Genomic DNA, 10,608 nt, shown 5'->3' on the forward strand with positions numbered 1-10,608 from the left:
TCTCTCCCTCTCCTGCTCTCTCTCTCCCTCTCCTGCTCTCTCTCCCTCTTCCTCTCCTGCCCTCTCTCTCTCTCTCCCTCCTGCTCTCTCTCCCTCTCCTGCTCTCTCTCCCTCTCCTGCTCTCTCTCCCTCTCCTGCTCTCTCTCCCTCTTCCTCTCCTGCTCTCTCTCTCCCTCTCCTTCTCTCTCTCCTTCTCCCGCTCTCTCTCTCCCTCTCCTGCGCTCTCTCTCTCTCCTGCTCTCTCTCTCTCCCTCTCCCGCTCTCTCTCTCTCATTTCATACATGTGCACGGCGAAGGAAAACAACACACCGGGTCTGCTGATTAAATGTAGTTTACTTGTTTTTATGATGTGCAGTTTGTTGTGTTGGTGGCGTATGTCTATAGGGTCAGTATTGGCCTAGCGGTTTAGGAAGTGGCCCCGTAATAAGAAGGTTGCCGGTTCGAATCTCGATCCGCCACTGAGGTGCCACTAAGCACCGTCCCCGGGCGCCTGTCATGGCTGCCCACTGTCACTAAGGGTTATAGTTAAAAGCAGAGGACACATTTCGTTGTGTCACCATGTGCTGTGCTGCAGTGTTTCACAATGACAATCACAATATATATATATATAAAATCCTGCTGGTGCCTGTCAGTCTGTGTAAAACAGCACAGGTGCAGAGGTTTTCTGTCACTGCAGCCGTAAGCAAATTCAACACCGTCCCACACCTGTCGAGGAGACATTACCATCACCTGCAGCAAGGTGCCATCTCCCTCTCAACAACAGGCCACAGATGGCACTGATCAACGCTCGACAGATCAAACGTCACCGCGGTATCTTCACAGTGTGCGTGTCGTATTTATTGAGCATAAGTGATTAATGATTGTTCTGCAGATTGCATTAATCCGCACAGTCTGACTTCTCGCAAAATATGACTGCTTCTGATTTAAGGTGGTAAACAAATTGATTGTCCAAACCTGGAAACACGGTTGATGGTTTTCAACTGCTTGATAATTGGTGGTAAAGCAAACTGGGAAGTGTTTTGTTTTTGATTTATGGATTAGAACTATGCATTCATCACATATTCTGGATGTTAATGCGGCCTCTGGTGTCTGTGTACCATTGTCCTAAAAAAAGTGGTCATGAAGATGACCTAATAGACAACTTTGACCAACCTTAATTAGTGAAACTATAGTGCCATCTAGTGGCTCATATGACAAAATTATTACTACCTGCGGGTTTATTTTAATAATTTACCTGTGAATTCATATGATTAAAAAGTGAAAAAAAAATCAATAATGTTGATGCCTCTCCCAACTCTGTAAAGTAATGAATGATCTCATGCTAGCAAAAGTCTACAGATTAAGAACAGTATTTTATTGTTACTCAGAGGACAATAGGAGAGTATATTTCTCTACACACATGATGTCATTGTTTCATGAATATAAGGAAATTCTGCAATAAACAGTTTAGGTAAGTCAATATTTGACATGATGTTTTGTTAAATTAACAGTCATTTTGATTTCAACTGTTGGTGTTGGGGCTTGAGACAAAATATATACTGTACAATTAACATATAATTACAGTAAACGTCCTTGATAAACTCATACATATAGTGCAGGCCAAAAGTTTGGACACCTTCTCATTCAATGTGTTTTCTTAATTTTCATGACCGTTTACGTTGGTAGATTCTCACTGAAGGCATCAAAACTATGAATGAACACATGTGGAGTTATGTACTTAACAAAAAGTGGAGACCCGACCTCCACAGTCACCGGACCTGAACCCAATCCAGATGGTTTGAACCACAGAGTGAAGGTAAAGGGGCCAACAAGTGCTAAACACCTCTGGGAACTCCTTCAAGACTGTTGGAGAAGCATTTCAGGTGACGACCTCTTGAAGCTCTTCGACAGAATGCCAAGAGTGTGCAAAGCAGTAATCAGAGCAAAGAAACTAGAATATAAAACATGTTTTCAGCTATTTCACCTTTTTTTGTTAAGTATATAACTCCACGTGTGTTCATTCATAGTTTTGATGCCTTCAGTGAGAATCTACCAACGTAAATGGTCAAGAAGGCGTGTCCAAACTTTTGGCCTGTACAGTACGTTAATTGAATCATATTAAGGGCTTTGTCTTTGTCTGCTCCCATGCTGGATGTTCAACGTACTATATGTACTATATGTATATGTAGGCGGGGTGGTAGTAGCCTAGTGGGTAACACACTCGCCTATGAACCAGAAGACCCGGGTTCGAATCCCACTTACTACCATTGTGTCCCTGAGCAAGACACTTAACCCTGAGTTGCTCCAGGGAGACTGTCCCTGTAAATACTGATTGTAAGTCGCTCTGGATAAGGGCGTCTGATGAATGCTGTAAATGTAAATGTACGACTGATCGTAATATAAATTTGTTGTTGGGTGACGTACACACACACACTCCACATAGTAAACAACGCAGAATATCGAGATCTGTACAGAAACATGACAACAAACATGCAACATTTAACAAGAAATAACGAGCACACGCATAAGCAAGCCAGCGAAGCACAAATCTGCTCTGTCCTCTGCTTTCATCATCTCGACTCTCGGAGCGTCGCCGCCTGCGGAGTCACGTGGCCCGCGGAGCACCGGCGTCACGTGACCCAGATGACTCACGGTCAGGTGAGCGTCGCTTCGTACGTGACGCGGCGTTTCCAGCGCCTTCTGGAACGCGGCGTGAGAACGCAAGTTTCTCCAGCGCCACAGCCGACATCGCGCTGTATTCCGGTTCATAAAATCTGTATTTTTTATTTAGCGCGCAGCTGTTTTAAGTGACGGCTTTCCGCCGAATGCGGGACCGTCAGCAATTGAGCTCAGGTGGCCACGAACTCTGTTCAATTCAATGAAATTAAGTCGCATGAAACTTTTCCAAGTTCCTTGTAGGTTTAAATCCTACATCGAATTTCCTAAACACAACAAAAGGCCTCAACTTACCTCCCATGAACAAATACTACACTCGATTGAATTTGGTTTAGTCACTCTTCCGAGCTTTGGGTCGTTGTGATCAGTCGGCCAGGGGTGAGAACTTAACTAACTAACTCACTAACTAAAAACGAGCATAATTTGATCTGTACGATTAAGGTTTTATATTATAAACTCTACAAATTATACGAGCTATCGTTTGATTTCTCTCAGGGTCTCCGACAAAGTATAATGAAATATGAACAACTTTTTTTGAAATTGTAATTTAGGGAGTGGAAGTGGGTTTTTACATGTCCTTATTTCTGACAAAGTGGGCTTTGACACATGGTTGGTTTAAGGATTACAGGCCCACGGTTTTTCTTTTTAAGGCAGAAATATTATGCGTGTGTGTAGCGTTCTAATTTGTGGGGGAACGGCCATTGTCACCGCATGATGTTGGTTTTTATTATAAAACGATTAGGGGCTCATGCTACGGAAAGTGCTTTGTCATTGCTCGGGGCCTGGCCCCGCCCCTTTGTTTACACGCCGTTGCGGGGGCGGGGACTTCCCCCGCTCTCTCTCTCTCTCTCTCTCTCTCTCTCTCTCTCTCTCTCTCTCTCTCTCTCCCCCCGTCCTGGTATAAATGCGGCGGCTGGCGACGGCTTCCCCACAACGCTGCGAGCCGCGGCCACCTCGACCGAGCGACGTCCGCCGAGCCAGCGTCTCACTCCGGGCAACATTAGCCAACTGCGCCACCATGTCCATGACCGTGAAGGCCTACCTGCTGGGCAAGGACAACTGTCACAAGGAGATCCGCCGCTTCGCCGTGGACCAGGACGTGTCGGCCAGCTACGAGTATCTGAAGGGGAAGGTGACGGACGTGTTCGGCGCGCTGCGCAACGTCCCGTTTCAGATGTTCTACAAAGGTGACGATTTTGCGCCCTCTTGTCGCACGACGTGTCTCTGGTCGCTTGGCGTCGGGAGCGGGTGACGCACAGTCTGGGGTGCGGGGCTGAAGCCGCGGGGTTGTGTTGTGCGGAAAAAGTGACGCACCGAGATATAGGGTGACCGCCTGGGGACAATTCCAAGCGATTGTCGGAGTTGTGCGCGTTTTACTCCTACTACTACAAAAAAAAAGACATTTTAGGATCGACCCGGTTCCAGAAAATAATTCAATACGAATTAGAAGAAAAGAAGTCCTTGACAAAGTTAGAAACAACTAGGGTGAGTGTGGCCAGATTTATTGGGTTGTAAAAGTGTCTCCTGATAATTAATAATCAGCGTCATTGCACTAAAACCCGAGACTGATCGCGGTCCACCAGCCACCGCAGTCATTTATGGGTGTTAGTAGCCTAGTGGGTAACACACTCGCCTATGAACCAGAAGACCAAGGTTCAAATCCCACTTACTACCACTGTGTTCCTGAGCATGACACTTAACCCTGAGTGTCTCCAGGGGGGGACTGTCCCTGTAACTACTGACTGTAAGTCGCTCTGGATGAGGGTGTCTGGTAAATGTAAAAATTTACAACACAAACAACGACTGGACTGGACTCCTGATCAGTTTTGTCTCTTAACCCTGAAATGTTAATTTTATATAAAATCGTGGAATTTATGTTTGTGTCACTGCACAGATGAAGATGGTGACATGATCGCGTTCTCTTCTGATGACGAACTAATGATGGGACTGTCCGAGGTGAAGGAGGGCACTCTCCGTCTCTTCATCAAGGGTGAGCTTGTACTCAAATGTGCGCCTAAATCACCTCCTCCAGGGCAACCGTCCCTGTGACTACTAATTGTAAGTCACGTGAAAGTGATTTGTCATTGTGACGCAGCGAAATGCGTCCTCTGTATTTAACCATCACCCTTAGTGTCCCCACACACTGCGCCTGTCATGGCTGCCCATTGCTCACCAAGGGTGATGGCTAAAAGCAGAGGACACATTTTTCGTTGTGTCACCGTGTGCTGTGCTGCAGTGTATCTCAATGACAATCACTTTCACTTCATCAAGAGGATCTCAGTGGCCACCACTGCACCTATGATTTACACAAGGCACAAGATTGCTCTGGATAAGGACATCTGCGGAACTATGTACATTTTTATTTATTTATTTTCCTTCCAGAGAGGAAGGAGCATCGCCGAGACTTCCCCGCCCATGGCTTCCCAGGATTCACTTTCCCTCCTCCACCCGGACCCCCCCACATGGGCCCGCCCCCTGTTTCCCCCCACCACGTTCCCCTGGTGCACCCCGGCGTGACCTGTGATGGATGCGAGGGCCCCGTGGCCGGGACCCGCTTCAAGTGCACCGTGTGCCCCGACTATGACCTCTGCACCACCTGCCAGACCAAGGGGATCCACAAAGAGCATTCCTTTCAGCTTATTCCATTCCCTGTGAACCCCTTTGAGGTGGGTCCCCCTGCATTTCTACCCGACCTTCTCTGAACGGAGTGTGGTGGTTTGTGCACGAAAGTCATTTCTGCTCCTCTCAACAGTGGTTCCCTCGTGGGAAGTGGATGCGCAAGATGAGGCACTGCATGTGGGCTGGAGCCCAGGCCCAGGCCCAGGCACAGAACCAGCCTGGACCATCCGGGTGCACCTCTGCCTCCCAGAAGAGTCAAGAGGCTGCTGAAGACAACCCGATGGACACCGGTGAGGAGCCGTCTCACCCCATGCAGCCAGGTTAATTGAAGCCTTTGCTTTGAGGTTGACATTTCCATGCCGCCCATCTTACAGGAGCTACAGCCTCTGCAGCTTCGGCTCAGGCCAACATGGAATACCTCAAGAACATCGGCGAAGAAGTCGCCGCCATGCTCAGCCCTCTCGGTACGTCCCCGCGTCTTTAGGAACACTCCCTGGGGGGCGGGACACCGGGAGACTTTGCATGTTTGACATGACATCTTTTGCAGGCATAGATGTGGATATTGACGTCGAGCACGAGGGAAGGCGGGCCAAAGTGACCCCGACGCCCTCTGCTGCAGGGGACCCTCAAAGTGCTCAAAGCGACCGCAGCTCTGGCGGCGGCGGAGGTCTGGTTGCCAGAGGGACCGACAAAGATCACGGCAGCGCCAGCGAGGGGGCAAAGGTGCTCAACACACCCGCCTCTGGAATAAAACGAATTCACGTAACCATACAAAATAAAGTGTGCGTGTGACCGATCCAGATTTCTGCCTTGCAGCCTCAGAAGGACCAAGGAAGTGATGAAGAGTGGACCCATCTCAGCTCCAAAGAGGTGGACCCGTCCACCGGGGAGCTACAGTCCCTGAGGCTGGAGGAAGAGATGGAGGTGCCGGCGGAACCGCGTCCCCTCGACACCGCCTCCAGCCAGGGGCCCACGGGTCTGCGCGAGGCGGCCCTCTACCCACACCTGCCTCAAGGTGCGGCCTGTTGGCCTCTCGCTCGCCGGGTGCCGAAACGCCACACGAATTAATCGGTTACTGAAAACAAAATGTCTTTCGCCGCCAGATGCGGACCCTCGACTCGTGGAGTCCCTGTCCCAGATGCTGTCCATGGGCTTCACCGACGAGGGTGGCTGGCTGACCCGCCTGCTTCACACCAAGGACTTCGACATCGGGGCGGCGCTGGACACCATCCAGTACTCCAAGGCTCCCGGTCCGCAGAAGTAGACGTGGAACTGGGCCGCGGGGGAGCGGGAGCGTAGCCGATAATTAGCGCCTGACCCCGGCCTTCACCGAACCTGCCTTTTCACTTTCTGTAGCCAATCCCTGTCATCGCTCTGGCAATAAAATACGCAGCTCGGCCGGCAAATACAGCCATGACCTTTCATTATACGCCGCATTGCTAAACTTTTGTTCTGTTGAAGGCTGTTATATGTTATGTCATTAGAAATCATTAACATTCCATACACAAAATATAATATATATGTTTATTTAACGAACATGTTAGAAGCATGTGGTTTTATTGTCAGAATTATGGTAAGGGATTTATTTCATATCTTCGTGCAAAGATGTTTCTTCCTTGTCTAACCAAAATAAAATAGTTCTGCATTATAACCATGTTGTAACGTGTTATTCATAAAGATGAATAATTATGCAAATTCAGTAGGTTCAAAGATAATTAAATGTTTTCATCAAAGTCCTCATCAGTTTGAAACAGCGCGTTGGACGTGAAGGAGGGGCGTGGTCGTTTGATGGGAGGAGGCTGCTGACAGACTGCTGGTGTCAGGGAGGTCACGGCAGGACGCTGCGCTTCATGCTCCTGGCCGTCAAATTCACACAGGGCGGCGGTGGACACGAGCCTCCCCAAAACACCGCTGCAGCTCCCCAAAACAGGAACTATACCAGACAGCCCACCGCCATCACCTGTCTCGCTGTGGGCGTGGCCTTCAGGGCCCTCTGTGTTGGGAGCTCCCGAAGTAACGCACACACGCCCAGGCAAATCCATCCGGGCGTCGTCTTCCACCTCTTCGCCACCAGAAGGCGTGGCCAGGAACTTGGCCCACTTGGAGCTCTTGGACAGACTCTGGTAATTCCAGGGTTCCTGGTTTCTACCGGCGGGTAACGGCGGTCGAGGTCCGAGAGCATCCGGACGGGAGGGTCGGCCACAGTCTGCTTCTGACGCCACACCACGTCTGTGCTCGAGGAAGGCGGCTGCGGCGACGTTTCCTGAGCCGGAGAACGATGGCGGGTCTACTGACTGGCCATTTGATGAAAAATGTGCCTGTGCAGTGGAACAAAGTGATAAAAGATCTGGGTCAGATTGTGGCAACACGCCTTTCGTAACGACGGCTTCAATTACACACGTCCAGCCAAAAAAAAAAAAAAAAAAAAAAAAAAAGGGGGTACACGTGTGTAAATGTGGTACCTCTGATGCCGGCCTCCCAGTTTTCCATTGACGAACACTCACATCCTTGTCCTCACCAAAGGCTCTTTGTTTGCGGCTGTTTCTCTCTCTCTTTCTGTTGAAGAAAAGTGCAGATTAGCTGCGTTTCGCCACTCGCTTTAGGATTAACTCTGAGGTCCAGTTCCCCCTTTACCACCAAAGTATTTAGGACAAAGTTATGTAGGTAACAGTTGACTGACAAGCCATATTTCAGTATCTGCAAATAAAAAGGACAACCTGCCGTTCCTCCGGTTGCTGAACCGCCTGCTCTCGGTGTAACAGTCTTCCTCGTCCGCGTCATCCTCTTTTGGCGGACGCCCATCTTCCTTCTCTAGATATTTGTCCCAGCGGCTAGTCCCGCTGGCAACCTCACCCTGCAAAAAAAAAAAATAATAATAATTGTATAAAACAGATAAAAGACTAACCTGATGTACAGGGTGGGCCATTTATATGGATACTCCTTAATAAAATGGGAATGGTTGGTGATATTAACGTCCTGTTTGTGGCACATTAGTGTATGTGAGGGGGCAAACTTTTCAAGAGGGGTGGTGACCATTTTGAAGTCGGCCATTGGATCCAACTTTTGTTTTTTCAATGGGAAGAGACATCATGTGACATCAAATGGTAATTTCACAAGAAAAACAATGGTGTGCTTTTAACGTAACTTTATTCTTTCATGAGTTATTTACAAGTTTCTGACCACTTATAAAATGTGTTCAATGTCACCAAACATTCCCATTTTATTAAGGTGTATCCATATAAATGGCCCACCCCTGTAATGATCCTGGATTAAGCAGCTGATTTGGATCCAGTTTGGTAACTTTAGTGTGATTGGAAGAAGATTATTCTTCTCTAACGTCTAACATAGATGTGGCCTTTTAATCATCACTGCACGAAAACTTGGGTTTGGGAAGCCCAGTTCATCTTAAGTCATGCTTAAATTGTCATGTGTAATTTTTGTAGGGGTCTCGCGAGCCTTTGCTGCAAGCGTCTGGCTCCGGGACCTCGTATTTGTCCACAAGCCTCCGGACCCCATGACCCGGTACAGCGCATTACTTTCCACGTGGTTTTGGAAACTCCTGTGGACTATGTGAACAGAAAAGGCCGGGTTCCAATTCCCTATGCAGAGCCGTGTCTCTTTAATAGAAAGGGCCAGGCATCTGCTGTAAATAAAAGAAGGGAAATTCCACAACATGCCTTATTTATCACCTTGTGTTTTAATGTGATTTGGTATGTGTTTGCTGACAGCCGTGGTCGTGAACCAAAATGACCCCTCGGGGAGATTATAACATAATTGAGTCTAACGCAGTGCGACACATCCAGATGTATGAGTTCTGTACATACCACTTGGGATTCATTACAGAGCGCTGGTTCCGCTTGGATGTCGTCACGTCCGACACTGTCTTCCCTTGAAAAACAAAATCATTTCAGTCACCAAGACTCATCCTGAACCGGCATTCGCCACACCTCACAGCTCAACCAACAACATTCCTTAGATGCAATCACTCTCCCTCTCTCGTACACGCCCATGTCAGCAGTCATCGTTGGCCTTCTTATTCACAATCAGCTAAAGCGTGCAAGGTTTCAAATCCTGGTGATATACTGCCCCCTCACTGGACGAGAGGCAGACAAATCTGACACGAGTTGTTTCTGGGGCAGTGGTGGCCTAGTGTAATCAGAGGGTTGCTGGTTCGAATCCCGATCCGCCAAGGTGCCACTGAGCAAAGCACCGTCCCCACACACTGCTCCCCGGGCGCCTGTCATGGCCGCCCACTGCTCACTCAGGGTGATGGGTTAAATGCAGAGGGCAAATGTCACTGTGTGCTGTGCTGCTGTGTATCACAAGTGACAATCACTTCACTTCACATGGCACATTTAAAATTTTTGTACCAAGGTTCACGACGTGTTTTCAGTACTCTAGCGCCCCCGGGCGGAACTTCGCAGAAAAAAAAATGAGATTAATCATTTGTGGCAAACTATGAGCCTCCTGACCAGGCTTTGTGGTCCTGCTCCGCCAGGATGCCTCCTCTCAGGCTGTTGAGCTTCTGGACGTGTCGTCGGCAGTCTGCGCCGGTGCCGCGCCCGTATTCCTTCATTAATTCATTCATTCAACAACAAAAAAAAAAGCAAACAAACAGAAATCCTCAAGCTTGTCGGATTTACGACAATCCTAATCGAATTCGACACAAAGCCTTAACGCCCACATCCCTCCATCCACCATGTTTACCTTGACCGCCGACTGCTTTTCCCCGCACATTTTGCAGCTCCATTTTTTGCTTTTCTTCACCTGACGTCACGGGGCAGATCGAAACACATTTACATTTAATGCATTTGGCAGACGACCTTATCCAGAGCGACTTACAACGTGCTTCCATGTTACCAGCAATGAAGTGATCAATTCTTATTGACTAGGACCCCCAACTATGAATACAATCTTTTTATTCACTCTGTTGTAGTCTCTATACAGAAGTCAGACAATAAGAAGGTTACAAGTTAATCTAAATATTCTCTAAAGAGGAAGGTCTTGAGCTGCCGTTTGAAAATACTCATTAACTGAACTGTTCTGACCTCAAGGCGAAGTTCATTCCACCACCGAGGGGCCAAGACAGCGGCATTGAATCATTTCCACAGTTCCCACGCTTGCCGTGATGACTCGACGTACCTGCTGGACTTGGAACGTTTCACAAGAGAAGCATCGCAGAACGTGAAATTCCTGAACCATGTTCGACAAGGATTGAACGCGCCGTGCAATTTGAAAACGGCGCCCGACAACACCGAACCCTGCTTCCGGGTCAAAGGTCGTCGTTTCCGTCTGCGTCCAGAGCGTCCGACGACATTTGCAAATTTTATCATT

General features: G+C 48.4%; 2 protein-coding genes across 2 annotated transcripts; one reads left to right on the forward strand and one right to left on the reverse strand.

Moving 5' to 3' along the window:
* The first annotated feature begins 2,601 nt into the window (after nucleotides 1-2,601).
* sqstm1 (sequestosome 1) lies at nucleotides 2,602-6,925 on the forward strand. The gene is made up of 8 exons (XM_028959640.1): nucleotides 2,602-3,842; nucleotides 4,550-4,645; nucleotides 5,038-5,321; nucleotides 5,408-5,564; nucleotides 5,649-5,738; nucleotides 5,822-5,997; nucleotides 6,091-6,289; nucleotides 6,378-6,925. Exons 1-8 carry the CDS (start codon nucleotides 3,560-3,562, stop codon nucleotides 6,536-6,538), a joined length of 1,446 nt encoding a protein of 481 aa, XP_028815473.1. The 5' UTR covers nucleotides 2,602-3,559; the 3' UTR covers nucleotides 6,539-6,925.
* mrnip (MRN complex interacting protein) lies at nucleotides 6,785-10,521 on the reverse strand. Its single transcript, XM_028959658.1, has 7 exons — nucleotides 10,417-10,521; nucleotides 9,982-10,041; nucleotides 9,747-9,844; nucleotides 9,099-9,162; nucleotides 7,992-8,128; nucleotides 7,737-7,830; nucleotides 6,785-7,592 (listed from the first exon to the last, which is right to left on the reverse strand). Exons 1-7 carry the CDS (start codon nucleotides 10,474-10,476, stop codon nucleotides 6,990-6,992), a joined length of 1,116 nt encoding a protein of 371 aa, XP_028815491.1. The 5' UTR covers nucleotides 10,477-10,521; the 3' UTR covers nucleotides 6,785-6,989.
* Nucleotides 10,522-10,608: the final 87 nt, after the last annotated feature.

The sequence above is a fragment of the Denticeps clupeoides genome, chromosome 18 (assembly GCF_900700375.1).
Source record: "Denticeps clupeoides chromosome 18, fDenClu1.1, whole genome shotgun sequence".
Lineage (NCBI taxonomy): Eukaryota > Metazoa > Chordata > Actinopteri > Clupeiformes > Denticipitidae > Denticeps > Denticeps clupeoides.